Here is a 27,015-nt window from a genome sequence, read left to right on the forward strand (position 1 = left end):
TCCATTTGATCAACTTTATTTGTAGATTTGAGTAGTAATAAAGATATAGTAATTAATTAAGTCCAGTTACAGCTTATTTTGACAAAGTAGAAGCCCACCTACGGTTTCCTTTTCTGTGTGCATGAGCAACAGTACGATCTCTGATGTGCTGCAACATGTGCATCTCTGTTCTACCCAAACCGTGCCGTCCCTCCCAGACTCCTGTCTCACCGTGCCGTCCCTCCCAGACTGCTGTCTCACCGTGCCATCCCTCCAGACTGCTGTCTCACCGTGCCATCCCTCCCAGACTCCTGTCTCACCGTGCCATCCCTCCAGACTCCTGTCTCACCGTGCCGTCCCTCCCAGACTGCTGTCTCACCGTGCCATCCCTCCAGACTGCTGTCTCACCGTGCCATCCCTCCCAGACTCCTGTCTCACCGTGCCATCCCTCCAGACTGCTGTCTCACCGTGCCATCCCTCCCAGACTCCTGTCTCACCGTGCCATCCCTCCCAGACTCCTGTCTCACCGTGCCATCCCTCCAGACTGCTGTCTCACCGTGCCATCCCTCCCAGACTCCTGTCTCACCGTGCCATCCCTCCCAGACTCCTGTCTCACCGTGTCATCGCTCCCATACTCCTGTTTCACCGTGCCATCCCTCCCAGACTCCTATCTCACCGTGCCATCGCTCCCAGACTCCTGTTTCACCGTGCCATCGCTCCCAGACTCCTGTCTCACCGTGCCATCCCTCTCCGACTCCTGTCTCATCGTGCCGTCCCTCCCAGACGCCTGTCTCACCGTGCCATCCCTGCCAGACTCCTGTCTCACCGTGCCATCCCTCCCAGACTCCTGTCTCACCGTGCCATCCCTCCCAGACTCCTGTCTCACCGTGCCATCCCTCCCAGACTCCTGTCTCACCGTGCCATCCCTCCCAGACTCCTGTCTCACCGTGCCATCCCTCTCCGACTCCTGTCTCATCGTGCCGTCCCTCCCAGACGCCTGTCTCACCGTGCCATCCCTCCCAGACTCCTGTCTCACCGTGCCATCCCTCCCAGACTCCTGTCTCACCGTGCCATCCCTCCCAGACTCCTGTCTCACCGTGCCATCCCTCCCAGACTCCTGTCTCACCGTGCCATCCCTCTCCGACTCCTGTCTCATCGTGCCGTCCCTCCCAGACGCCTGTCTCACCGTGCCATCCCTCCCAGACTCCTGTCTCATCGTGCCGTCCCTCCCAGACGCCTGTCTCACCGTGCCATCCCTGCCAGACTCCTGTCTCACCGTGCCATCCCTCCCAGACTCCTGTCTCACCGTGCCATCCCTCCCAGACTCCTGTCTCACCGTGCCATCCCTCCCAGACTCCTGTCTCACCGTGCCATCCCTCCCAGACTCCTGTCTCACCGTGCCATCCCTCCCAGACTCCTGTCTCACCGTGCCATCCCTCCCAGACTCCTGTCTCACCGTGCCATCCCTCCCAGACTCCTGTCTCACCGTGCCATCGCTCCCATACTCCTGTTTCACCGTGCCATCCCTCCCAGACTCCTGTCTCACCGTGCCATCCCTCTCCGACTCCTGTCTCATCGTGCCGTCCCTCCCAGACGCCTGTCTCACCGTGCCATCCCTCCCAGACTCCTGTCTCATCGTGCCGTCCCTCCCAGACGCCTGTCTCACCGTGCCATCCCTGCCAGACTCCTGTCTCACCGTGCCATCCCTCCCAGACTCCTGTCTCACCGTGCCATCCCTCCCAGACTCCTGTCTCACCGTGCCATCCCTCCCAGACTCCTGTCTCACCGTGCCATCCCTCCCAGACTCCTGTCTCACCGTGCCATCCCTCCCAGACTCCTGTCTCACCGTGCCATCCCTCCCAGACTCCTGTCTCACCGTGCCATCCCTCCCAGACTCCTGTCTCACCGTGCCATCCCTCCCAGACTCCTGTCTCACCGTGCCATCCCTGCCAGACTCCTGTCTCACCGTGCCATCCCTGCCAGACTCCTGTCTCATCGTGCCGTCCCTCCCAGACGCCTGTCTCACCGTGCCATCCCTCCCAGACTCCTGTCTCACCGTGGCAGTTGGAATCACCGTCTCAGTTGGCTTTGTTCTGTTTTTTCTGCGGCGCTCAGCATCGAAGGCGGAGGCTCGAAGTCAACATCAGAATCAGATGAAGACTCTTCATCAGCAACGTCGATTTCAAGCTCAATATCTGATCCTCCATCCGACTCCAACTCATCTAGATTCTGCAGCATTTGCAATGCTGTCAGTGCGTCCATTTGTTTGGTTCGGCTTGCCATTGTGAACTACACACATTGTATGTTGTATTCAGTTGACTCTCCCAGGGGAAATGATATACCATGTCCAGCCTTTCATAATAAAATAATTAGACCTGTCACGGCTGTTGAAAGGAGAGGACCAAGGTGCAGCGTGGTGATTGTACATTTTCTTTTATTGAATAAAAATGACGCCGAACAAAAACAATAAACACTACAAAAACAAACCGCGAAGCTCAAAGACTATGTGCCCTAAACAAAGTCAACTTCCCACAAAGACAGGTGGAAAGAAGGGCTACCTAAGTATGGTTCTCAATCAGAGACAACGATAGACAGCTGCCTCTGATTGAGAACCACACCCGGCCAAACACAAAGAAATACACAACATAGAACATAGAATATCCACCCCAACTCACGCCCTGACCAAACCAAAATAGAGACATAAAAAGGATCTCTAAGGTCAGGGCGTGACAAGACCGCCCACAGTTCTTCATCAAAATTACACTATTGTTCTAAATTCAATCATCCTCTTCACCCTCATCCTTCAGATCAATTAAATTAAATCACCCTCTTCACCCTCCTCATCATTCAGTTCACTGAAGTCACATGCACAATTATCAGTTTCTATCTGGTTTCTATTGCCCGTTCATTGCCCATTCACGGTGGCTCGGAAAAACTGCCTTTCTAGCCACTGTGCTTCTACATCTGCATTGCTTGCTGTTTGGCGTTTTAGGCTGGGTTTCTGTATAGTACTTTGTGACATCGGCTAATGTAAAAAGGGCTTTATAAATACATTTGATTGATTGATTGATCAATTGGCGACAGAATAGCATATTTAAATTGGTACGTTTTTTATGCTACTAGTTTTTGCTTAGTTGCCAGACCAATGCTGCCGGCGAGTGGTCATGTGTTGAATGCATGGACAGCACCGATATTCTTGGAAAAAGTGCCATTTGGAAAGAGAGCTGCACCGCTTGGGCCTCTACTGTTTTTACGGTATATTAACGATATGAAAGATGCTTGTTCTTGCCGTCTTTTCCTTTATGCGGATGACTCTACACTTCTGGTGTCTCACAAAAGTAAAACTATGTTGGAGAGCATACTTAGCACAGAGCTTACTAACCTTAGCAAATGGCTTGGAGATAATAAGCCATCTCTGCACTTAGGGAAAACTGAGGCAATTCTTTTTGGATCCAGACCTGAATTGAGTAGGTCCTCTGAAATCAGAGTGGAGTTAAGGGGGGAGGTGCTGACTACTAAAACCTCTGTTAGCTACTTGGGATGTATCCTTGATGGAAGCTTGGGAGGTGTGAGCATGGCCAATAAAGTGCTAGGGAAGGTTAATGCCAGGACTAAGTGTTTGGCTAGAAAGTCCAAGCTGCTTGATAAGGACTCCATGAAAGTGCTAGCCACTGCCCTCATTCAATGCCATTTTGACTACGGTAGTACTTCCTGTTTTGGGGGCTTATCTAAGCTTATGAAGGGGAAGCTCCAGATAGCCCAGAATAAGCTGATCAGGGTAGTATTGAAGGTGAGTCCACATACTCACATAGGCAGGGGCTGCTTTCAGGAACTCAACTGGCTGCCTGTTGAGGCTAGGGTGTCCCAGATTAGACTAGGTTTGGTTTACAGGAGTATTTATGGTTCTGCGCCCAGATATCTAAGTGAGTAATTTCCCCATGTTAGGGATAAACACAATCACAGCACCAGATCAGGTGTTGCTAATGTGTGCTTACACAGGTTCAGGAGTAATGCTGGGAAAGGTACTGTCTTGTATACTGGAGCCTCAGAGTGGAATGAGTTGCCTCTGCCCATAAAAATGACGTCCTCTCTGGGCAACTTTAAAAATAAGCAAAAATATGTTTGATGTCTTCTGTGCCCATATGAATAACCCCTACGATGTAACTGCAATGATGAGATAGATGTTGTTCTTCTTTGTTTTTATGTTTTATTATCTCAATGCCATACTGTGTTTAACTGTATTCGATCTTGCCTAGCCATCTTGTCTCAAGAGGACCGCAATGGAAATAAGTCCCAGACTTTATTGTGTGTTATCCTCCATGATTTAACAATTGAAATAAGTCCCAGACTTGATTGTGTGTTATCCTCCATGATTTAACAATGGAAATAAGTCCCAGACTTGATTGTGTGTTATCCTCCATGATTTAACAATGGAAATAAGTCCCAGACTTTATTGTGTGTTATCCTCCATGATTTAACAATGGAAATAAGTCCCAGACTTTATTGTGTGTTATCCTCCATGATTTAACAATGGAAATAAGTCCCAGACTTGATTGTGTGTTATCCTCCATGATTTTACTCATGTGCATGTATTGCTTTTTCAAGTTTTATGTGTGCTTTTTTTTTTAAATGGTCGAATTAATAAACTAAACTAAACTCTTGAATTATGAGAGCTATTTGACAAAGGTAAGTGTAATAGAACCTGCAGAATATGCTCATCAGATTGTCAATTTAATTTTGCCTAAAGGCTAACTCTTATTATGTGTGAAATTAGTTTCGGTATAGTTAAGGTGTAGTTTCGATGGGCCAGCTGTGCAGGCTGACTGGTATCAGTTGTTTCCCGATCCATAAGTTAGATAGTCAAGGATATGTTTTGCATTATTCTAAAGGCTTAATGCAACACATAGCATGTTTTCATTTCCCTTACAATACATTCGATTAGTAATAGAGTAATAGTAAATAAAACAGTCCCATAACAGCTTATTTTTACAAAGTAAAACATAAAAGAGAATGGTATCAACCCCCAAGGTGTGTGGTCAAATTATTTGCTGCTGATACAGTTGAAGTCGGAAGTTTACATACACCTTAGCCAAATACATTTAAGCTCAGTTTTTCACAATTCCTGACATGTAATCCTAGTAAAAATTCCATGTCTTAGGTCAGTTAGGATCACCACTTCATTTTAAGAATGTGAAATGTCAGAATAATAGTAGAGAGAATTATTTATTTCAGCTTTTATTTCTTTCATCACATTCCCAGTGGGTCAGAAGTTTACATTACACTCAATTAGTATTTGGTAGCATTGCCTTTAAATTGTTCAACTTGGGTCAAATGTTTCGGTTAGCCTTCCACAAACTTCCCACAATAAATTAGGTGAATTTTGGTCCATTCCTCCTGACAGAGCTGGTGTAACTGAGTCAGGATTGTAGGCCTCCTTGCTCGCACGCGTTTTTTCAGTTCTGCCCACATATTTTCTATAGGACTGAGGTCAGGGCTTTGTGATGGCCACTCTAATACCTTGACTTTGTTGTCCTTAAGCCATAACTTTGGAAGTATGCTTGGGGTCATTGTCCATTTGGAAGACCCATTTGCGACCAAGCTTTAACTTCCTGACTGATGTCTTGAGATGTTGCTTCAATATATACACATAGTTTTCCTCCCTCATGATGCCATCTATTTTGAGAAGTGCACCAGTCCCCTGCAGCAAAGCACCACCACAACATGATGCTGCCACCCCTGTGCTTCACGGTTGGGATGGTGTTCTTCGGCTTGCAAGCATCCCCCTTTTTCCTCCAAACATAACGATGGTCATTATGGTCAAACAGTTCTATTTTTGTTTCATCAGAACAGAGGACATTTCTCCAAAAAGTACGATCTTTGTCCCCATGTGCATTTGCAAACCGTACTCTGGCTTTATTATGGCGGTTTTGGAGCAGTGGCTTCTTCCTTGCTGAGCGGCCTTTCAGGTTATGTTGATATAGGACTCGTTTTACTGTGGATATAGATACTTTTGTATCTGTTTCCTCCAGCATCTTCACAAGGTCCTTTGCTGTTGTTCTGGGATTGATTTGCACTTTTCGCACCAAAGTACGTTCATCTCTAGGAGACAAAACACGTCTCCTTCCTTAACGGTATGATGGCTGCGTGGTCACATGGTGTTCATGCTTGCATATTATTGTTTGTACAGATGACCGTGGTACCTTCAGGCGTTTGGAAATTGCTCCCAAGGATGAACCAGACTTGTGGAGGTCTACAATTCTTTTTCTGAGGTCATGGCTAATTTCTTTTGATTTTCCCGTGATGTCAAGCAAAGAGGCACTGAGTTTGAAGGTAGGCCTTGAAATACATCCACAAGTACACCTCCAATTGACTCAAATGATGTCAATTAGCCTATCAGAAGCTTCTAGAGCCATGACATAATTTTATGGATTTTTCAAGCTGTTTAAAGGCACAGTCAACTTAGTGTATGTAAACTTCTGACCCACTGGAATTGTGATACAGTGAATTATAAGTGAAATAATCTGTCTGTAAATAATTGTTGGACAAATGACTTGTGTCATGCACAAAGTAGATGTCCTAACCGACTTGCCAAAACTATAGTGTGTTCACAAGACATTTGTGGAGTGGTTGAAAAACAAGTTTTAATCACCCCAACCTAAGTGTATGTAAACTTCCGACTTCAACTGTAAATAGGCATAACACAAACTCATCATTAATCAACCTCATCACCCTCCTTATCATTCAGTTAGGCCTAATTTAAATTCAATTGTGAAGTAAGGTGCATATTATCGTACATGCGTTCATTTGTCATTAATTCAGTGAGGAGAGAAATAAGCATTAGCGCCTGGCTGGGTACCAACATCCTACAGCACATTGTCTTGGCGGGTTAAGTTGGGAGTAGGTGTGAAAAGGTAAAAAGACCCTAAATACTTTTCTGTATGTGATTCCTGTCACGCCCTGACCGTAGAGAGCTTTTTATGTCTCTATTTTGGTTTGGCCTCCAGTGGTGATCCATGGCACGAAGCCTCCAGTGGTGATCCATGGCACGAAGCCTCCAGTGATGATCCATGGCAAGAAGCCTCCAGTGATGATCCATGGCAAGAAGCCTCCAGTGATGATCCATGGCAAGAAGCCTCCAGTGGTGATCCATGGCACGAAGCCTCCAGTGATGATCCATGGGACGAAGCCTCCAGTGATGATCCATGGCAAGAAGCCTCCAGTGATGATCCATGGCAAGAAGCCTCCAGTGATGATCCATGGCAAGAAGCCTCCAGTGAGGAGTCATGGCACGAAGCCTCCAGTGATGATCCATGGCAAGAGGCCTCCAGTGGTGATCCATGGCACGAAGCCTCCAGTGATGATCCATGGCAAGAAGCCTCCAGTGATGATCCATGGCACGAAGCCTCCAGTGATGATGCATGGCACGAAGCCTCCAGGGGTGAGACATGGCACGAAGCCTCCAACGGGGGCCTCCAGCCCGGAGCCTCCAGTGACGGTTTCCAGCCCGGAGCCTCCAGAGACGGCCTCCAGCCCGGAGCCTCCAGAGTCGCCCTCCAGTCTGGAGCCTCCAGAGTCGCCCTCCAGTCCGGAGCCTCCAGAGGCGCCCTCCCGTCCGGAGCCTCCAGAGGCGCCCTCCAGTCCGGAGCCTCCAGAGGCGCCCTTCAGTCCTCCAGAGGCGCCCTCCAGTCCGGAGCCTCCAGAGGCGCCCTTCAGTTCGTAGCTTTCAGTCCGGCCCCCGCTACGAGGGTCCCCATTCCGGGCCCCGCTACGAGGGTCCCCAGTCCGGGGTTGGCGGCGAGGTCTACGTCCCGCACCACTGGGTGAAATGCCCACCCAGACCCTCCCCATAGGTTCAGGTTTTGCGGCCGGAGTCCGCACCTTTGGGGGGGGGGGGGGGGGGGTACTGTCACGCCCTGACCGTAGAGAGCTTTTTACGTCTCTATTTTGGTTTGGTCAGGGTGTGATTTGGGTGGGCATTCTATGTTAATTTTCTATGTTTTGTATTTCTTTGTTGTTTGGCCGGGTGTGGTTCTCAATCAGAGGCAGCTGTCTATCGTTGTCTCTGATTGAGAACCATACTTAGGTAGCTTTTTCCCACATGGTTTTTGTGGGTAGCTGTTTTCTGTTTTTGTGTCTTCACCAGACAGAACTGTTTCGTGTTGTTTCTTTGTTATTTTTGTTCAAGTATTCTAATTTATAAAAATATTATGAACACGTACCACGCTGCGCTTTGGTCCACTCCTTCTTCAACAGACGACCGTGACAATTCCAAAATGCTGACAAATGAGCAGTGTAAAATACAAACATTTAGGAAAAGTCAGGGAAGAAGCAGGACAGCTTTTTGTGGGTTGATATTTTTTATTTACAAAATGAAACGTCAGTGTCCATTGGCCTATGGCGGTTCTAGTGATGAACAACAGTAAATCATTAGGCCTTTTCCCATCGCCGTGACGACTGGAACCTGACAAGTTGCCATGGCAGATTTTCCCAATAATAATGAATCTGCTCTTGTTTTGCTGGCCGGTGGAAAACGATAGCTTATAGGGGAATAGTCTGGGGAGTGATGGGAGGAAAAGCAAAACTATCATGAGAGTACAGGCCTCTCCTTCTCTCGGTGTGTGTGTGTGTGTGTGTGTGTGTGTGTGTGTGTGTGTGTGTGTGTGTGTGTGTGTGTGTGTGTGTGTGTGTGTGTGTGTGTGTGTGTGTGTGTGTGTGTGTGTGTGTATCTGTGTGTCCATGCCTGTGTGCTTGTCTTTGTGTGTCTGTGTACGTGCCTGTGTGTGTGTGTGTGTGTGTGTATGTGGTTGTGTGTGCATGCGTGTGTCTGTGTGTGTATCTGTGTGTCCATGTCTGTGTGCTTGTCTTTGTGTGTCTGTGTCTGTGTCTGTGTCTGTGTCTGTGTGTGTGTGTGTGTGTGTGTGTGTGTGTGTGTGTGTGTGTGTGTGTGTGTGTGTGTGTGTGTGTGTGTGTGTGTGTGTGTGTGTGTTGGTGGTATGGGGGATTAAAAGGGGAACCAGTTCAAGGTCATAACGTTAGCTGACCCCCTCATGACCTTTCCCCAGCCCCTCTGTTATTAATGATGTAAACAGGCTGACTCAGTTGTAAGCAAATGGGTGGACAATATTTCCTGTTTGGGTGAGCCACGCGGCACATAAAGAAGATGCAATGGACAACTGCTGTCATGGGGTTAAACACTGTGACCTCTAACCAAACCATGTCTCTTGGGGAAACGTAACTCTGCTAGCTCCCACTCAGAGAGACAACAACACTGCTGTGGAGGCGCTGTGGGACTATAGGGACTACTTGAGACCAGTTTAAGCTGCATGTTATCTGGATGTTGAGCTGAAGGCTGAAGTTCAACGTTAGGCTCAGCCTTCCTTCATCACATGGGGTCTGTAATCCAGGGTCAGGTTGATTCAGGTTAGTGTTAGTGCTACAGTCTGGTCGAGGGTAAGGGATTGGAACTGACTAGAATGAAAGCCTGTCATGACCTCCACTAATCTCAACACCTATCTGACTTCATGGTTGGTCGCTCGCTCACTCATTCTTTTATTGTACACGGCACAGATGGAACACACAGACGTCCATCAGAGTTCTCCTCGACAGGTTTCTCATGACAACATTGTTATTGTAGTAATGACGCAGAATGATGACTCCATCCAAAGAGTCCCCTGACTGCGCTTAAACTGACAACCTGCCTGTCCTGAACTCACTCGACCTGTAATTTCTTACTTTATGACTGCAAGGCCAAAATAAACTTGTAGAGGATTCACATAAACAACCATGAGAATTATTTACTGCCATTGTAAAGGAAATAACTATCCATACTTTATTTAACAGTAATATCCAGGATTATTGTTGAGTACTGCTAGAGTGGGGACTGGGAGGTTCTCTGTCAAATAAGACAGAGCTGTTTAAATGTTTTGAATCAGACACTAAACATAAGTCATGAGGCAAAACCCCCATCCATTCGAGGACTTGGGAAGTGAGTGATCCTTTTCCAAACCTTTCCCAAGCTGCTATTAATTGGAGATGCATGTTTCTCAGTTAAGAACTTGACCTGTCCTTAGCTGAACAGCAATGTGTTCTTCCTCAAAAGCCCAATGTGGAAATGCTTGCCTGTCTTCCTGCCTATATTCTCTCTAGAAAAAGCCATATCTCAGACCGGGGGTAAAAAAATAAATAATGATTCAGCCCATACTAAACGTATGGCAGTGAGGCCATAGATGTTCCATTACATAAGAAGCCCTATAGGTGACTCCAGCCGAACCAGTTCCTCTACAGTGTTTTTCCTGAGTGTTTGGAAGACACTGGCCTGTCCTAAGGTCACAAAACAGCTTGTGTTTCTGAGGGGCCATTCTATCTGTGACGCGAGGCCCACTGTACGCCCCCGAGCCCAGCACCAGGAGCAAAAAGAGAGAGCAGGGCGAATCACGTCTGTGCTCAGACACACAATATGACACAAGACTCTTTCTCCTCCTGTGAGGAATCACACTTTGGCAAGGAGGACACCTGCTTGATAATAATGACAGAATCCCAGAAGAATCTCCATTTTGCATCCTTGGCAGTTGTTCTAAAGGCTGAAATTCAAAATGATTTTTGGGAATGGAGCTCCAGCAGAATGGGAATAAGACTTTGAAGCTGGCCAGTAAATATTGTGAATATCTGTCAGTTTGGTTTTTCACCCTCAAAAAATGAGGGACTGTTAGGGGAGAACATCTTGAAGTGATCAGAAAAAGCAAGTTGAATCAAAGTTAAATGAATTACTGCGTTTGCTGGCAACTCTTGACACCATTTTGGACAGCATAAAGTGTCCTTGTCCGCAACTTTTCTTTTCTTTTCATACACTACCGTTCAAAAGTTTGGGGTCACTTAGAATTGTCCTTGTTTTTGAAAGAAAAGCAATTTTTTTGTCCATTTAAATAACATCAAATTGATCAGAAATACACTGTACATTGTTAATGTTGTAAATGACTATTGTAGCTGGAAACGGCAGATTTTTTATGGAATATCTGCATAGGCTTACAGAGGCCCATTATCATCAACTATCACTCCTGTGTTCCAATGGCACATTGTGTTAGCTAATCCAAGTTTATCATTTTAAAAGGCTAACTGATCATTAGAAAACCCTTTTGCAAATATGTTAGCACAGCTGAAAATGGTTGTTCTGATTAAAGAAGCAATAAAACTGTCCTTCTTTAGACTAATTGAGCATCTTGAGCATCAGCATTTGTGGGTTCGATTACAGGCTCAAAATGGCCAGAAACAAAGAACTTTCTTCTGAAACTCGTCAGTCTACTCTTGTTCTGAGAAATGAAGGCTATTCCAAGTGAGAAATTGCCAAGAAACTGAAGATCTCGTACAACGCTGTGTACTACTCCCTTCACAGAACAGCGCAAACTGGCACTAACCAGAATGGAAAGAGGAGTGGGAGGCCCCGGTGCACAACTGAGCAAGAGGACAAGTACATTAGAGTGTCTAGTTTGAGAAACAGACACCTCACAAGTCCTCAACTGGCAGCTTCATTAAATAGTACCCGCAAAACAGCAGTCTCAATGTCAACAGTGAAGAGGTGACTCCGGGATGCTGGCCTTCTAGGCAGAGTTACAAAGAAAAAGCCATATCTCAGACTGGCCAATAAAAATAAAAGATTAAGATAGGCAAAAGAACACAGACACTGGAGAGACGAACTCTGCCTAGAAGGCCAGCATCCCGGTTTAAAACAATGACCAGAGAGAATGTCAAAGAATACAGCAAAGAACTGCTGTTTTTATGAGTGAGATCATATCTAAGTTTTCATTCAGCACTGTCAACACTTTTCAACATTATTAAAAACTTAAAACGCACTTCTCCCTACTTCCACTCGCAATACAGCTGCAATAAATGAGTAGCAAAGTGTATCGATAGCCCTGCGTTTTTATTATTAGCAGCTGGTCGTGTCTATTTTAATATAGAGGAATATTTCACTTTCTCTGGTCATAGGAACTACATGAATTTGTGCAGGTGCGACTGTAGTTTTGCCATCGGGTGGAAGACGGTGTCTCCTCTCTCTGGTTAGTCTCACCGGAGGAATGGAAGGAGAGAGTAGCGACCGTGAGAGGCGGACCCTCTGCTGCTCTCTCCCTTCCTGCTGAGACTAATGCCGTGTTCAAAACAACTGGAAATTAGCAAATCTCCGACTTACAACTTCAGTGCGTTCAAGACAACTTGGAACTCCCCGCCAAAAAACAAGATCCGACTGGGATTTTTTGGCGGGGTGGTCATCCAACTTGGAATCGTTGGCATCTTTCTATAGCTCCGACTTTTTGACCTGAAGATCACTGGCATCATGTTTTGACCTAGTTTTTTCCCCCTGAGTTCCCAGTTGTCTTGAAAGCACCATGACCATCAGAAGCAGGTACCATCAGTCCAGTCAAATAAAAAGCAAATGATTTGCAAATGATTTCATTTTATGCTCAGCGTTGCCTCGCAAGTGCTACACCAACTGATCTATTTTGTTATCAAAACTCAAGTTTGAGATATAATATGGTCTAAGAAGAACAATACTGGCAGGCCAGGCATAGAGCCAATATGCTGTGATAATGTATTAGGCCTACTGCACAAACCTCATTCCTACAGAACTGTTATTATTAGGGTAATGTTACGTCATGTTTAAAAAATATTCTGAGCGGTAGATCTCAGCTTGCTTTTTGACTGTGAAAGTGAGCTTGACTCAGAATAGGTTGGTGACCACTGCGCTATTGGTATTACTAAACACAAGCAAAACAACAGGACATCATCTTCATCTCCGTCATCTCCGTCCCCTTACCTTGACAATGAGTCAGGTTCACCCTCTTGTAACCCTTGGGGCATTCCACTTGGCCGTTCGCAATCACTGCATACGCTGCGGGATAAAAGAAAAAAAGAAAAAGCACTGATCAGAGAAAGAGACATCACATTCTGCTTGTCTACTTTAAAAAGCATTGCATCCATAACACAGAGATGGAGGGAGAGGGATGGCTCATGTCTAGCAGGGGACCATATGTTACAGATGTGCTGAGCTTAGCGGGTGGAGAAATTAGATGGGGACCCACAGCTGGGCCCTGCGGGACACCACAACGCTGCCATGTAAATGGATCCCCATCAACCTCAGTTATAAGACAGTACTGCCATCACACACAATCATCAACAACACACAACATCATTAATAATCATATTACATAGACCCTGGGGACACATACACAGAAAAACAGAGCCAGTAAATCATACATTGTTTCGAAGAAACACATGCCACAGCAATGACCTGTGTCACCAACCATGGTAAAAATCGAGTTACTGGGGTCCTTACAAGGGTGCAGCGCATATCTCTTTTTGCTTGTTCTACTAAAACAATCATGCAGCATGTCTTTCAGCAGGGTACTTTAGAGGTTCACAGAAGTGGTGTTGTGAATAACACTCTGTGTCCATTCATGCCCCCAGCGCAGCCATACACTTACTGAGGCCTGAAAACATGATGTCATTATTCATTCTGTACCCAGTCAGGGCAGGGCATGCTCCTTTAGTTGTTGGTACTGGGGAAGGAGGCTATTCTCAATATCAGATGGCAATCACTGAGCCGTCACTTGTAGGGATAGGGGGAAGGGGATGAGGTGGGATTGAGGTAGGTGCAAATCGGAGCCGAATGCTGAACAGGAGCAATGTGATTAGTCACAGATTTCACAGTTATGGAAAACTGAAAGAGGAGACGCAGATGAAGAGCCTCCTAGAATATCATCAGACATGTTCCAGTTGATCAGATTCCAGCATAAACTGTCTATACACACACACACACGCTCATTCATAGCTTGAAACACGTACACAGTATGACAAACTGTATATGTGAGCTCAATAAGTACCATCAGTATCTAGGGTGTCGCAGGGTGTTGATCTGGAGGCCTGAGAGTGACAAACAGTGGTGTCGCAGACAGGCAGTCTGACAGACAATGGTGACGCAGGCAGGCAGTCTGACAGACAGTGTTGACGCAGGCAGGCAGGCAGTCTGACAGACAGTGGTGTCACAGGCAGGCAGTCTGACAGACAGTGGCGTTGCAGGCAGGCAGTCTGACAGACAGTGGTGTCACAGGCAGTAGTGACGCAGGCAGGCAGTCTGACAGACAGTGGTGTCGCAGACAGGCATTCTGACAGACAGTAGTGATGCAGGCAGGCAGTCTGACAGACAGTGGTGTCGCAGACAGGCATTCTGACAGGCAGTGGTGTCGCAGGCAGGCAGTCTGACAGACAGTGGTGTCGCAGACAGGCATTCTGACAGGCAGTAGTGACGCAGGCAGGCAGTCTGACAGACAGTGGTGTCGCAGGCAGGCAGTCTGACAGACAGTGGTGTCGCAGACAGGCATTCTGACAGGCAGTGGTGATGCAGGCAGGCAGTCTGACAGACAGTGGTGTCGCAGACAGGCATTCTGACAGACAGTAGTGATGCAGGCAGGCAGTCTGACAGACAGTGGTGTCGCAGACAGGCATTCTGACAGGCAGTAGTGACGCAGGCAGGCAGTCTGACAGACAGACAGTGGTGATGCAGACAGGCAGTCTGACAGACAGTGGTGTCGCAGGCAGGCAGTCTGACAGACAGTGGTGTCGCAGGCAGGCAGTCTGACAGACAGTGGTGTCGTAGACAGACAGGCAGTCTGACAGACAGTGGTGTCGCAGGCAGGCAGTCTGACAGACAGTGGTGTCGCAGACAGGCATTCTGACAAACAGTGGTGTCGCAGGCAGGCAGTCTGACAGACAGTGGTGTCGCAGACAGGCATTCTGACAAACAGTGGTGTCGCAGGCAGGCAGTCTGACAGACAGTGGTGACGCAGGCAGGCAGTCTGACAGACAGTGGTGTCGCAGGCAGCCAGTCTGACAGACAGTGGTGTCACAGGCAGGCAGTTTGCCAGACAGTGGTGTCGCAGACAGGCAGTCTGACAGACAGTGGTGTCGCTAACAGGCATTCTGACAGACAGTAGTGACGCAGGCAGGCAGTCTGACAGACAGTGGTGACGCAGGCAGAAAGTCTGACAGACAGTGGTGTCGCAGGCAGGCAGTCTGACAGACAGTGGTGTCGCAGACAGACAGGCAGTCTGACAGACAGTGGTGACGCAGGCAGACAGGCAGTCTGACAGACAGTGGTGTCGCGGGCAGTCTGACAGACAGTGATGTCGCAGACAGGCATTCTGACAGACAGTGGTGTAGCAGGCAGGCAGTCTGACAGACAGTGGTGACGCAGGCAGGCAGTCTGACAGACAGTGGTGTCGCAGGCAGGCAGTCTGACAGACAGTGGTGTCGCAGGCAGGCAGTCTGACAGACAGTGGTGTCGCAGGCAGGCAGTCTGAAAGACAGTGGTGTCGCAGACAGGCAGTCTGACAGACAGTGGTGTCGCAGGCAGGCAGTCTGACAGACAGTGGTGTCGCAGGCAGGCAGTCTGAAAGACAGTGGTGTCGCAGACAGGCAGTCTGAAAGACAGTGGTGTCGCAGACAGGCAGTCTGACAGACAGTGATGTCGCAGACAGGCATTCTGACAGACAGTGGTGTAGCAGGCAGGCAGTCTGACAGACAGTGGTGACGCAGGCAGGCAGTCTGACAGACAGTGGTGTCGCAGGCAGGCAGTCTGACAGACAGTGGTGTCGCAGGCAGGCAGTCTGAAAGACAGTGGTGTCGCAGACAGGCAGTCTGACAGACAGTGGTGTCGCAGGCAGGCAGTCTGACAGACAGTGGTGTCGCAGGCAGGCAGTCTGAAAGACAGTGGTGTCGCAGACAGGCAGTCTGACAGACAGTGGTGTCGCAGGCAGGCAGTCTGACAGACAGTGGTGTCGCAGGCAGGCAGTCTGAAAGACAGTGGTGTCGCAGACAGGCAGTCTGACAGACAGTGGTGTCGCAGACAGGCATTCTGACAGACAGTAGTGACGCAGGCAGGCAGTGTGACAGACAGTGGTGACGCAGGCAGGCAGTGTGACAGACAGTAGTGACGCAGGCAGGCAGTGTGACAGACAGTGGTGTCGCAGACAGACAGGCAGTCTGACAGACAGTGGTGTCGCAGACAGACAGGCAGTCTGACAGACAGTGGTGACGCAGGCAGGCAGGCAGTCTGACAGACAGTGGTGACGCAGGCAGGCAGGCAGTCTGACAGACAGTGGTGTCGCAGGCAGGCAGTCTGACAGACAGTGGTGTCGCAGACAGGCAGTCTGGCAGTCTGATAGACAATCTTATTTATGGTGTTTAATCATTTTCCATGTTATCCCATCTGTGTTCTGAGTGGTTGTGAGAGTCTAACAGTGTGAGTTCAGGGCTGTGAAGCAGGCATGGCTAGTGGAAGTACCTGAAGGTTCACACAGCAGATCAGAAGTGAATCAGACCAGACGGGAGCTCCTCTGCTGGGTCGGAGATAATTGTGTCAAGGTGAAGCACCTGTTCCTGTCTGCCCGCCCCGTCCTGCGCCCATGGAATCCCAGGGATGCTTCTGGGTAATGAGCTGTTGTGACGGGGCAGCGGGTGATGGAGGTGCGACCCCCCATGAGGACAAGATCAGATTCTGCCCTGACTGCAGAAGCACAAGCCAAGGGATGCCCAGCAGGGGGCGGGCCTCCCAGTCAAGCTTATTAGTACTGAGAGACTAGAGGGAACACAGAGGAGGGCAGGTCTGTCTGAAGTAGCTTCACCAGCAGGTTACCTGAGATGACAAGTCATCATCTTTATGGTCAACCCACTGCTAAAGACAATGGCAAACAAAAAATACTGCATAAATAGGACCAGAAGTTTTGCCTAACTACCCTACCAGGAAAAACTCTGGGCCCTAGTTATAGGCTAGTGCAATCGACAACAAACATACCCAAAGAGCGAAATGTATTGTAGGCTATGTATCTAGCATATATCCTAGTTCAGGATGTTTTGTGGGTAGAATGCCACTGTGGAATGGTTTTGACATGCCGTCATGCTGACCCAGACAATGTTCATTGTCACAGATCCCAAAGCAGTCGAACGCAAGAGTGACCTTGCTGCATCATTAGTGTTCCCCCTGGTTACATGGATGCTGGGACAGAGAAACTAGACGGGTGCATATTCATTGTGCTTTACAAAGAGGAAGCACAGGGACACAGACTGTTGGCCTTAGTTGTATCCCCCTTCATTCATTCACTGCAAAAGACTGTCACCCATGACTGATTTGTTGTACTTCAACAATAATCTTGAACTTGCGTCAGGAATTTTATTTGCAACCATTCAGCTCTATTTGCTTGTAAACAGTTAATGGTGCAATATGCTGTAATCACTTCACCATTTCCTGATTGCTAAAATTCTAATAGTTGCCTAATTTTAATCTAAACCGTTGTGAAATACATTTTCAAACCCCACATATTGTATTTTCAGATGTTTGAAGGTGGTGTACAAAACCGAAAGTAAAAGACGCAAAATGAAACTTAAGAACAGGAAGCATAGAAAAAGCACATATTGAACATATCTACTGCTTCTTAGACTTGCTTTCAATGAATGGCAGATCTATAACTCACATTACTATGTGAATTTGGTCTGGTCGCCCAAAAAGATACATATAGAAGCTTTAAAGCGTCATATACAATTTCTTAGTAGGTGTCATTTCTTTCTTTTGAGAGCCAAATAAATGTCAGTGAAAGCTCTACTCTAAAACAGGTGTCAAAGCTACCTTAGGACAGTCTTCAAAATAGGCATTTTGACATGTGGGGGTTTACTGAGGGTATTTAGAGAGGAGGAGAGGTTACGCAAAAGAGGAGTGATGGTAAGGAGAGAGAGGGGGAGTTTGGAGGAAGAGGGGCTGGTCTAGCTAGTCAAATGGGTTCTGCTTGACAGAAATCTAATTGGAAATTTAGTGCAATCATTATGTGGAGGCCTATTTAGAGGTCCGATTGGCACATCCTTCACAGGCATAGCACTGTACTGAACCCAGAATGTACTGTACTGCCTCAGCACTATTATCCAGCTCCCCCATGAGGTCTGCCCCCAGTCACTCCCTACCTCCAGGCTAATCCAGAACCCCAGTTGGAGAACCTGAGAAGAAGAGATAGACCAGAGAGGGGGAATGGATGCAATCCACAGGAGAAGGGGAGACAATCTTCCCTCTCCATTCCAACGTTAGATATTCTATAGGAACACAACAGACATGAGTGCTAAGACCATTCAAGACCCTTTAAGTGACATGCTTTCTGAGAACAAACCGCCATGGGACAAACTGGTGCCATGGATAGACCCAAGGGGCAAAGCAAACTCAACTCTTTAATCACAAGGAGTTGTTTCATTCCCTTTGAGATGAAGATGAAAAACAAGTCATCTCCCTCTGGCCTCCAGGCCAACGGCTGATTAGAGAAAACAGCTAAGGGGAAGTCATTTGCTTTCAAAGCAGAAAGTCTGTTTGGCACACGCCAAGTTTGCCAATCTGGCATGGCCCATATCACCAGCCCTGTAAATAAGACCTTCAGTAGCAGCCAGCCAGTCAAGCGCTGGGACATCAGATGAGACAGTCACATGAGCCTAGGTCCCCTGTGATTCAGTTGGTAGAGCATGGCGCTTGCAACGACTCCCACGGGGGACCAGTCGCTCTCGATAAGACTGTCTGCTAAATAACTCAAATGTAAATAATTAGCCTAACATCAACATCCCCATGATGAGATCAGCCCCAGACATAAACACACTAATGCAAAGCAAACATTTGTCTTACAAAAAAACAAATTATACCAGCTAAAAGTTTGATATTGAGTCAATTAAATTCCCAGCTGTGTGTTCACAGGCACTGACAATTACCATGTTGTGGCAGACATGCTATATAGACAATTGAGCTGCTTCGAGCAAGGCATTGATCTCAATCGGTTCGGTTCGGTTTGATTGAATCCTTATTCAAAAACATCCTATTAATTGTCTCAGTGTTTAACATAATTTGATGCATTTTGCATCTTTGTTCGTAGTTTGACAGTTTATCATTTTCTCTCCTCCCTTCTTTACGATGCCCATGGCGGTGTGGTTGTGACCTCCCATTTAAAACAGACACACATTCTCCCATAATCCCCCACTGCCCCCACTCGATATGAAATATTTACCACTGGGGCAAGGCCAAGAGATGACATGGTACAGTCCATACCCTATGATGAACAAGCCTAACATGTATCTTATTACACAGATTTCATTTCCATGTGCCTCCAACTCACTGGCACGGTGCCTTGGACAGCGGTGCTCTCTGGGACAGATAGATTATGTCTGCATTAGGATTTATACCTGTGAGCAGCCAGGCCAAGTCAGCCCTCCTTAGCCACACTGCTGTCTATCTAAAAGATTCACACTGTTTGCACCCGGCGTTAAGCTAAATCAACACAGAATGAATCAGAACGTATCAAAGGATGGAAACGTCTCTGTTTAATCACCATGAGAGAGAGGATGCGGCAGCAAAGAGAGAGAGCAGCCTGGAACCTTGGCATGGACCACAGCAGATGTTTAGCAAAGTCACACCCTTTGCTCGGTTTTGATCTTGGTCATTAACAAGTGTTCAATGTTTGATCACTGCTAATAAAAAGTAATACGCACAGGCTTTGGTCCTAAATGAATGGCAGATTCAATATTTCTCCATGGGACTGGGAGTGATGATCTCATGTGGGTCGATTTGTAACTTGCCCTCTCCTCCTCATCTTATTTTATTGATCTAATGTTCAGGAATAACATCCCCATGAGAGAGAGAGAGAGAGAGAGAGAGAGAGAGAGAGAGAGAGAGAGAGAGAGAAAAATGTCCTCCTGTGTGCTACCTATATCCCCCCACTAGAATCCCCATACTTTAATAAAGACAGCTTCTCCATCCTGGAGGGGGAAATCAATCATTTCCAGGCCCAGGGACATGTATTAGTCTGTGGCGACCTAAATGCCAGAACTGGACAAGAACCTGACACCCTCAGCACACAGGGGGACAAACACCTGCCTGCAGGTGACAGCATTCCCTCCCCCATATGCCCCCCTAGGCACAACTATGACAACATAACCAACAAAAACGGGTCACAACTCCTGCAGCTCTGTCGCACGCTGGGTATGTACATAGTCAATGGTAGGCTTCGAGGGGACTCCTATGGTAGGTTCACCTATAGCTCATCTCTTGGCAGTAGCACTGTAGATTACTTTATCACTGACCTCAACCCAGAGTCTCTCAGAGCGTTCACAGTCAGCCCACTGACACCCCTATCAGACCACAGCAAAATCACAGTCTACTTGAACAGAGCAATACTCAATCATGAGGCATCAAAGCCAAAGGAACTGAGTAACATTAAGAAATGCTATAGATGGAAGGAATGCAGTTTGGAAACCTACCAAAAAACAATTAGGCAACAGCAAATTCAATCCCTTTTAGACAACTTCCTGGGTAAAATGTTCCACTGCAATAGTGAAGGTGTAAACTTGGCAGTAGAAAATCTTAACAGTATATTTGACCTCTCAGCTTCCCTATCAAATCTAAAAATCTCAAATAGAAAACCGAAGAAAATGAACAACAATGACAAATGGTTTGATAAAGAATGCAAAAATCTAAGAAATAAATTGAGAAACCTGTCCAACCAAAAACATAGAGACCCGGAAAACCTGAGTCTACGCCTTCACTATGGTGAATCACTAAAACAATACAGAAATACACTACGGAAAAAGAAGGAACAGCACGTCAGAAATCAGCTCAATGTAATTGAAGACTCCATAGACTCTAACCAATTCTGGGAAAATTGGAAAACACTAAACAAACAACAACACGAAGAATTATCTATCCAAAATGGAGATGTATGGGTAAACCACTTCTCCAATCTTTTTGGCTCTATAACAAAGAATAAAGAGCAAAAACATATACATGATCAAATACAAATCCTAGAATCAACTATTAAAGACTACCAGAACCCACTGGATTCTCCAATTACCTTGAATGAGTTACAGGACAAAATAAAAACCCTCCAATCCAAAAAGGCCTGTGGTGTTGATGGTATCCTTAATGAAATGATCAAATATACAGACAACAAATTCCAATTGGCTATACTAAAACTCTTTAACATCGTCCTTAGCTCTGGCATCTTCCCCAATATTTGGAACCAAGGACTGATCACCCCAATCCACAAAAGTGGAGACAAATTTGACCCCAATAACTACCGTGGAATATGCGTCAACAGTAACCTTGGGAAAATCCTCTGCATTATCATTAACAGCAGACTCGTACATTTCCTCAATGAAAACAATGTACTGAGCAAATGTCAAATTGGCTTTTTACCAAATTACCGTACAACAGACCATGTATTCACCCTACACACCCTAATTGACAACCAAACAAACCAAAACAAAGGCAAAGTCTTCTCATGCTTTGTTGATTTCAAAAAAGCCTTCGACTCAATTTGGCATGAGGGTCTGCTATACAAATTGATGGAAAGTGGTGTTGGGGGTAAAACATACGACATTATAAAATCCATGTACACAAACAACAAGTGTGCGGTTAAAATTGGCAAAAAACACACACATTTCTTCACACAGGGTCGTGGGGTGAGACAGGGATGCAGCTTAAGCCCCACCCTCTTCAACATATATATCAACGAATTGGCGCGGGCACTAGAACAGTCTGCAGCACCCGGTCTCACCCTACTAGAATCCGAAGTCAAATGTCTACTGTTTGCTGATGATCTGGTGCTTCTGTCACCAACCAAGGAGGGCCTACAGCAGCACCTAGATCTTCTGCACAGATTCTGTCAGACCTGGGCCCTGACAGTAAATCTCAGTAAGACCAAAATAATGGTGTTCCAAAAAAGGTCCAGTCACCAGGACCACAAATTCCATCTAGACACCGTTGCCCTAGAGCACACAAAAAACTATACATACCTCGGCCTAAACATCAGCACCACAGGTAACTTCCACAAAGCTGTGAACGATCTGAGAGACAAGGCAAGAAGGGCCTTCTATGCCATCAAAAGGAACATAAATTTCAACATACCAATTAGGATCTGGCTAAAAATACTTGAATCAGTCATAGAGCCCATTGCCCTTTATGGTTGTGAGGTCTGGGGTCCGCTCACCAACCAAGATTTCACAAAATGGGACAAACACCAAATTGAGACTCTGCATGCAGAATTCTGCAAAAATATCCTCCGTGTACAACGTAGAACACCAAATAATGCATGCAGAGCAGAATTAGGCCGATACCCACTAATTATCAAAATCCAGAAAAGAGCCGTTAAATTCTACAACCACCTAAAAGGAAGCGATTCCCAAACCTTCCATAACAAAGCCATCACCTACAGAGAGATGAACCTGGAGAAGAGTCCCCTAAGCAAGCTGGTCCTAGGGCTCTGTTCACAAACACAAACACACCCCACAGAGCCCCAGGACAACAGCACAATTAGACCCAACCAAATCATGAGAAAACAAAAAGATAATTACTTGACACATTGGAAAGAATTAACAAAAAAACAGAGCAAACTAGAATGCTATTTGGCCCTAAACAGAGAGTACACAGTGGCAGAATACCTGACCACTGTGACTGACCCAAACTTAAGGAAAGCTTTGACTATGTACAGACTCAGTGAGCATAGCCTTGCTATTGAGAAAGGCCGCCGTAGGCAGACATGGCTCTCAAGAGAAGACAGGCTATGTGCACACTGCCCACAAAATGAGGTGGAAACTGAGCTGCACTTCCTAACCTCCTGCCCAATGTATGACCATATTAGAGAGACATATTTCCCTCAGATTACACAGATCCACAAAGAATTTGAAAACAAATCCAATTTTGATAAACTCCCATATCTACTGGGAGAAATTCCACAGTGTGCCATCACAGCAGCAAGATTTGTGACCTGTTGCCACAAGAAAAGGGCAACCAGTGAAGAACAAACACCATTGTAAATACAACCCATATTTATGCTTATTTATTTTAACTTTTTGTACATTGTTACAACACTGTATATATATAATATAACATTTGTAATGTCTTTATTGTTTTGAAACTTCTGTATGTGTAATGTTTACTGTTAATTTGTATTGTTTATTTCACTTTTGTATAATATCTACCTCACTTGCTTTGGCAATGTTAACACATGTTTCCCATGCCAATAAAGCCCCTTGAATTGAATTGAATTGAATTGAAATTGAGAGAGAGAGAGAGAGAGAGAGAGAGAGAGAGAGAGAGAGAGAGAGAGAGAGAGAGAGAGAGAGAGAGAGAGAGAGAGAGAGAGAGAGAGAGAGAGAGAGAGAGAGAGAGAGAGAGAGAGAGAGAGAGAGAGTCAGAGTCAGAGTCAGAGTCAGAGTCAGAGTCAGAGAGAGAGAGAGAGTCAGAGTCAAAGAGAGGGTGCTTTCTCAGTATAGGGCGGGGATGGGTTGAGGAAGGAGGGGCAGAGGGCCAGGAGGCTGACATCATCATTCTGTGACATCACGCTGTGACCTCAGTGGCCTAGGGAGGAAGTGGCTCCAGGGCCAGGGCTCCTGTGGTTGGGACTGTGATTTATGTGGGCACCGAGGTACCTCTGATCCTGCTCCCTGAGAAGCATCCCAGCGTCCCGGAGTAGAAGAGTCAATGGGAGGGAAGACTTCCCGGAATGACAGATAGGGAGACAACCGGAGCCATGCTTTATGGAATTACATAAGCCATGGAACACACAGGGAGTGGTGGCGATTAGGTGGTATCCAGCTAAATGCTAATGAGCCCATTGAGAACATTTTATACAGTCTCTGACTGTATACCGCCAAACCCTAGTGGCACCATAGAAATAGAATTACTATGGGTGGCCATCTACTCCATATAGAGTCATGGAAATGGCCATGCCACTCTCACACCAGGTCAAAGAGTCACACTCAGGGCAGAGCCAGTGGCCTCTTCTCAAGTGCCTCAGATTAACTTACATGATGAACCTTTCACTTAAAGTGATCAATGTAGAAAACCAGAGCATGTTGGTCCCTGTTCCAAAAAGTACTGATATATCAGTCATTATACAACGGGAGAGTCTAATCCTGGATGCTGATTGGTTAAAACCGCATTCCAGCCGGTGTCTATTCCACAAGTTACCACCGGCTAAATCTATGACGGTGAAATGCCTATTTACTCTGTTCCATCTCACTGAGCAATATACTGTCTCATCAGCCCAGCCAGGCAATTTATAAACTTGATCTGCACTATAATAAGCATCTAGACGTTATCTTCTTTTAGACTAGCATTTGGTTTTCAACTTCAATTTGTATAGACCTTGCTGTCTGTCTCTTCAACATTTGCAACATTGTTTTAATACTGAAATTCGATCTCCAGCTGTCCTATAGAAATGAACGTGTCGTAAGTTGGGACGAGACAGACAGGCAGACAGCTTTTCTCAGCCAGTCGAAATCATGAATCAGCTGGTATCATTTTTATGGATAAATACAAATAAATGTCAATAGAAAACAGATAAAACAAAATGAAATGCAGCTAGTTTGCAGTGATTGTGTTAGCGGTGTTGTTGGCTAGGTCCTCTGAACAACAGTGTCCTAACGAGAGAGCACATTTTCTATGCCAGGCAAAATCGCGCATCATTAGCTCATTGTTATGGATGTATCCAAATAAATGTCACTAGAAAACAGCTTAAACAAATGAAAATGAGGCTATTTTGTTGTTATTCCCAGCTGCACTGTTTGACGTGACTAAGTTAGCTGTAGTTGGCTAGCTAACAAGCAAGGGAAAATAATGTTGCCAGCCGGGATGGCAATGGAACATTTAGAACCAACGACTGGGTAGCGTCCATAGATACAGAACAAAAATACTTAACGACTGGTTCGCGTCTCTGGCAACTGATCCGACAGAACGAACGACCAGCCAGCCCTCGACAACAACACCGTGCCAATGTATCCTCCAAACACCGGCTTCTCGGGCACTATCATTTTAGAGATCTGATCTACAAAGAGCTGGATTCACTTCATTAGATACGTTTCCTAATAATCTTCGAATGCAAATTAGCTGTCAACTACATACCTAACACTTGCCTTTCCTCATCCAATCAGGTTTCATCTTGCAGCCCAGGGGGACAACTCTAACTGCTTCTATCTCGACACACGTCAACCTTTTCAAACCTGAAATGTAAAAAGGTCTCTCTCTCTTTCTCTCTCTCTCTCTCTCAGCCTCATAAGAACCAAAGGGAGAGGAGAGATGGACCAGGGTCTTATTTTATCTGGAGTTAATTACGCATTGGAATTTGCAGCATGTGGGTTTACAGTGCATTCGATCCTACAAGGCTGAACAGGGCTGAGGCTTCCACAGTGTAGGCCTGGGACTGACAAGCACATCTCACTGTCTTAACCTCCATTACGTCAACCTCCATCCTTCCCAAAAACACACACCCATTCGTTTCCCCATTGCACCATGGCTTTCTCCACTCCATATAGCAATAATAATACTTTAACTACCAAAAATAACAATGTAGTCTGGCAGTGTCTTGGATGGGAGGTCTCTTACCAAATCAGTCAGAGTTCAGTGAATCCTTGCCATCTGATAGAGGGAGAACTACAGGAGAAAGATGTGGGAATGGTGTGGGAATCAGAGTTAGGACTGAAGACAAAGACAGGGAGCAGAGACCGATGCTGCCACTAAAACCGCACTCAATGAGCTGTATACCGCCATAAGCAAACAGGAAAGAGCTCATCCAGAGGCGGCGCTCCTAGTGGCCGGGGACTTTAATGCAGGGAAACTTAAATCAGTTTTACCTAATTTCTATCAGCATGTTAAATGTGCAACCAGAGGAAAATAAATTCTAGGCCATCTTTGGCAAATCTGACCATAATTCTATCCTCCTGATTCCTGCTTACAAGCAAAAATTAAAGCAGGAAGCACCAGTGACTCGGTCTATAAAAAGTGGTAAGATGAAGCAGATACTAAACTACAGGACTGTTTTGCTAGCACAGACTGGAATATGTTCCGGGATTGTTCCAATGGCATTGAGGAGTACACCAGATCAGTCACAGGCTTTATCAATAAGTGCATCGAGGATGTCGTCCCCACAGTGACTGTAGGTACATACCCCAACCAGAAGCCATTGATTACAGGCAACATTCGCACTGAGCTAAAGGGTAGAGCTGCCGCATTCAAGGAGCGGGACTCTAACCCGGAAGCTTATAAGAAATCCCGCTATGCCCTCCGATGAAACATCTAACAGGCAAAGCATCAATACAGGTCTAAGATAGAATCGTACTACACCGGCTCCGACACACGTCGGATGTGGCAGCAATTGCAAACTATTACAGACTACAATGGGAAGCACAGCCAAGAGCTGCCCAGTGACATGAGCTTACCAGACGAGCTAAATAACTTCTATGCTCGCTTTGAGGCAAGTAACACTGAAACACGCATGAGAGCATCAGCTGTTCCGGATGACTGTGTGATCACGCTCTCCGCAGCTGATGTGAGTAAGACCTTTAAACAGGTCAACATTCACAAGGCCGCAGGGCCAGACGGATTACAAGGACGTGTACTGTGAGCATGCGCTGACCAACTGGAAAGTGTTTTCACTGACATTTTCAACCTCTCCCTGCCTGAGTCTGTAATACCAACATGTATCAAGCAGACCACCATAGTCCCTGTGCTCAAGAACACTAAGGTAACCTGCCTAAATGACTACCGACCCGTATAACTCACGTCTGTAGCCATGACATGCTTTGAAAGGTTGGTCATGGCTCACATCAACACCATTATCCCAGACACCCTAGACCCACTCCAATTTGCATACAGCACCTACAGATGATGCAATCTCTATTGCACACCACACTGCCCTTTCACACCAGGACAAAAGGAACACCTATGTGAGAATGCTGTTCATTGACTACAGCTCAGCGTTCAACATCATAGTTCCCTCAAAGCTTATCACTAAGCTAAGGACTAAACACCTCCCTCTGCAACTGGATCTTGGACTTCCTGATGGGCCGCCCCCAGGTGGTAAGGGTAGGTAACAACACATCCACCATGCTGATCCTCAACACAGGGGGCCTCTCAGGGGTGCGTGCTCAGTCCCCTCCTGTACTCCTTGTTAACTCATGACTGCACGGCCAGGC

At 46.4% G+C, this 27,015-nt stretch overlaps 1 protein-coding gene across 1 annotated transcript in view; it reads right to left on the reverse strand.

The window, feature by feature from the left end:
* The window catches only part of LOC120059987 (latent-transforming growth factor beta-binding protein 2-like), a 75,955-nt gene that overhangs the window by 37,900 nt on the left and 11,040 nt on the right, over nt 1-27,015 (reverse strand). The window contains exon 5 of the mRNA XM_039009065.1: nt 12,788-12,862. Within this exon, the coding sequence (XP_038864993.1) occupies nt 12,788-12,862 (75 nt within the window). The remainder of the gene's footprint in view (nt 1-12,787; nt 12,863-27,015) is intronic.

The sequence above is a fragment of the Salvelinus namaycush genome, chromosome 15 (assembly GCF_016432855.1).
Source record: "Salvelinus namaycush isolate Seneca chromosome 15, SaNama_1.0, whole genome shotgun sequence".
Classification (NCBI taxonomy): Eukaryota; Metazoa; Chordata; class Actinopteri; order Salmoniformes; family Salmonidae; genus Salvelinus; species Salvelinus namaycush.